The 1166-nt window shown below is 54.2% G+C and overlaps 1 protein-coding gene across 1 annotated transcript; it reads left to right on the forward strand.

Moving 5' to 3' along the window:
* Positions 1–260: 260 nt before the first annotated feature.
* LOC147984986 (uncharacterized) lies at positions 261–826 on the forward strand. The gene is made up of 2 exons (XM_087541355.1): positions 261–455; positions 566–826. Exons 1-2 carry the CDS (start codon positions 261–263, stop codon positions 824–826), a joined length of 456 nt encoding a protein of 151 aa, XP_087397481.1.
* The last annotated feature ends 340 nt before the right edge of the window (positions 827–1166 follow it).

Consider the following 1166-nt stretch of genomic DNA (forward strand, 5'->3'; position numbering starts at 1 on the left):
AGATCATTCAACTAATGATGTGATCTTGTTAATCAAATGACAACTCTTTGTCCATGGTTAGGAAACATAACCATCTTTGATTAACAAGCTAGTCTAGTAGAGGCATACTAGTGACACTCTGTTTGTCTATGTATTCACACATGTATCATGTTTCCCGTTTAATACAATTCTAGAATGAATAATAAACTTTTATCATGATATATAAGGAAATAAATAATAACTTTATTATTGCCTCTAGGGCATATTTCCTTCACGAGCACATGGAGGCATACCTCGCAGAGGTACGCAAAATGGAAAAGCATTTCCTGGGTCTAGAGCTACAGCACATACCCTGTGGCACCAACAAGGAGGCCGACGACATCGCCAAGAGGGCGTCCAAGCGACAACCACAAATGCCTGGCGTCTTTGAGGAGCGGCTCTTCAAGCCGTCGGCAGCACCTCCGCTCCTGGGGCCGGTGCCGCCTCGGGAGGAACTCCCCCAACCACCTACCTCGGGAGCCCCAGCCTGCGGCCCGCCTCGGGAGCATGCCTACTCCTGGCGCTCAAGCCTCAGGAGGGGTGCTAGACCAAGGAGCTCAAGGAATACCTGACGCAGGGGACGCTGCCGGAGAAGGAGGAGGACGCGGAGCGCATTGCCCGGCAGGCTACGACATACTGCATGCAGGACGGTGAGTTATACAGGAAGCAGCCAAATGATGTTTCCTTGCGATGCATCTCCAGGGAACAGGGGAACGAGCTACTGGCCGACATACACAGCGGAGACTGCGGGAACCACTCGTCATCACGGACCCTCATCGGCATGGCGTTCCGCAGCGGGTTCTACTAGCCTACAGCCCCCAACGATGCAACCGAGCTGGTGAAGTCCCGCGAGGCCTGCCAATTCCACGCCAAGCAGATCCATCAGCCAACTCAGGGCCTCCAGACCATCCCCCTCTCCTGGACATTTACAGTCTGGGGGCTGGATATCTTAGGCCCATTCCCTCGAGCGCCTGGGGGCTACCGCTAGCTCCACGTCGCCATCGACAAGTTCACCAAATGGGTGGAGGTAGAAGCCGTCCGCACCATCCCGGCCGGGTCTGCGGTCAAGTTCATCAAGGGTGTCGTAAGCCGGTTTGGGGTCCCTAATCGCATCATTACCGACAACGGCTCGCAGTTCAGTAGCAATC

Source organism: Triticum urartu, chromosome 2A (genome assembly GCF_056163025.1).
Source record: "Triticum urartu cultivar PI428250 chromosome 2A, HENAU_Tu73, whole genome shotgun sequence".
Classification (NCBI taxonomy): domain Eukaryota; kingdom Viridiplantae; phylum Streptophyta; class Magnoliopsida; order Poales; family Poaceae; genus Triticum; species Triticum urartu.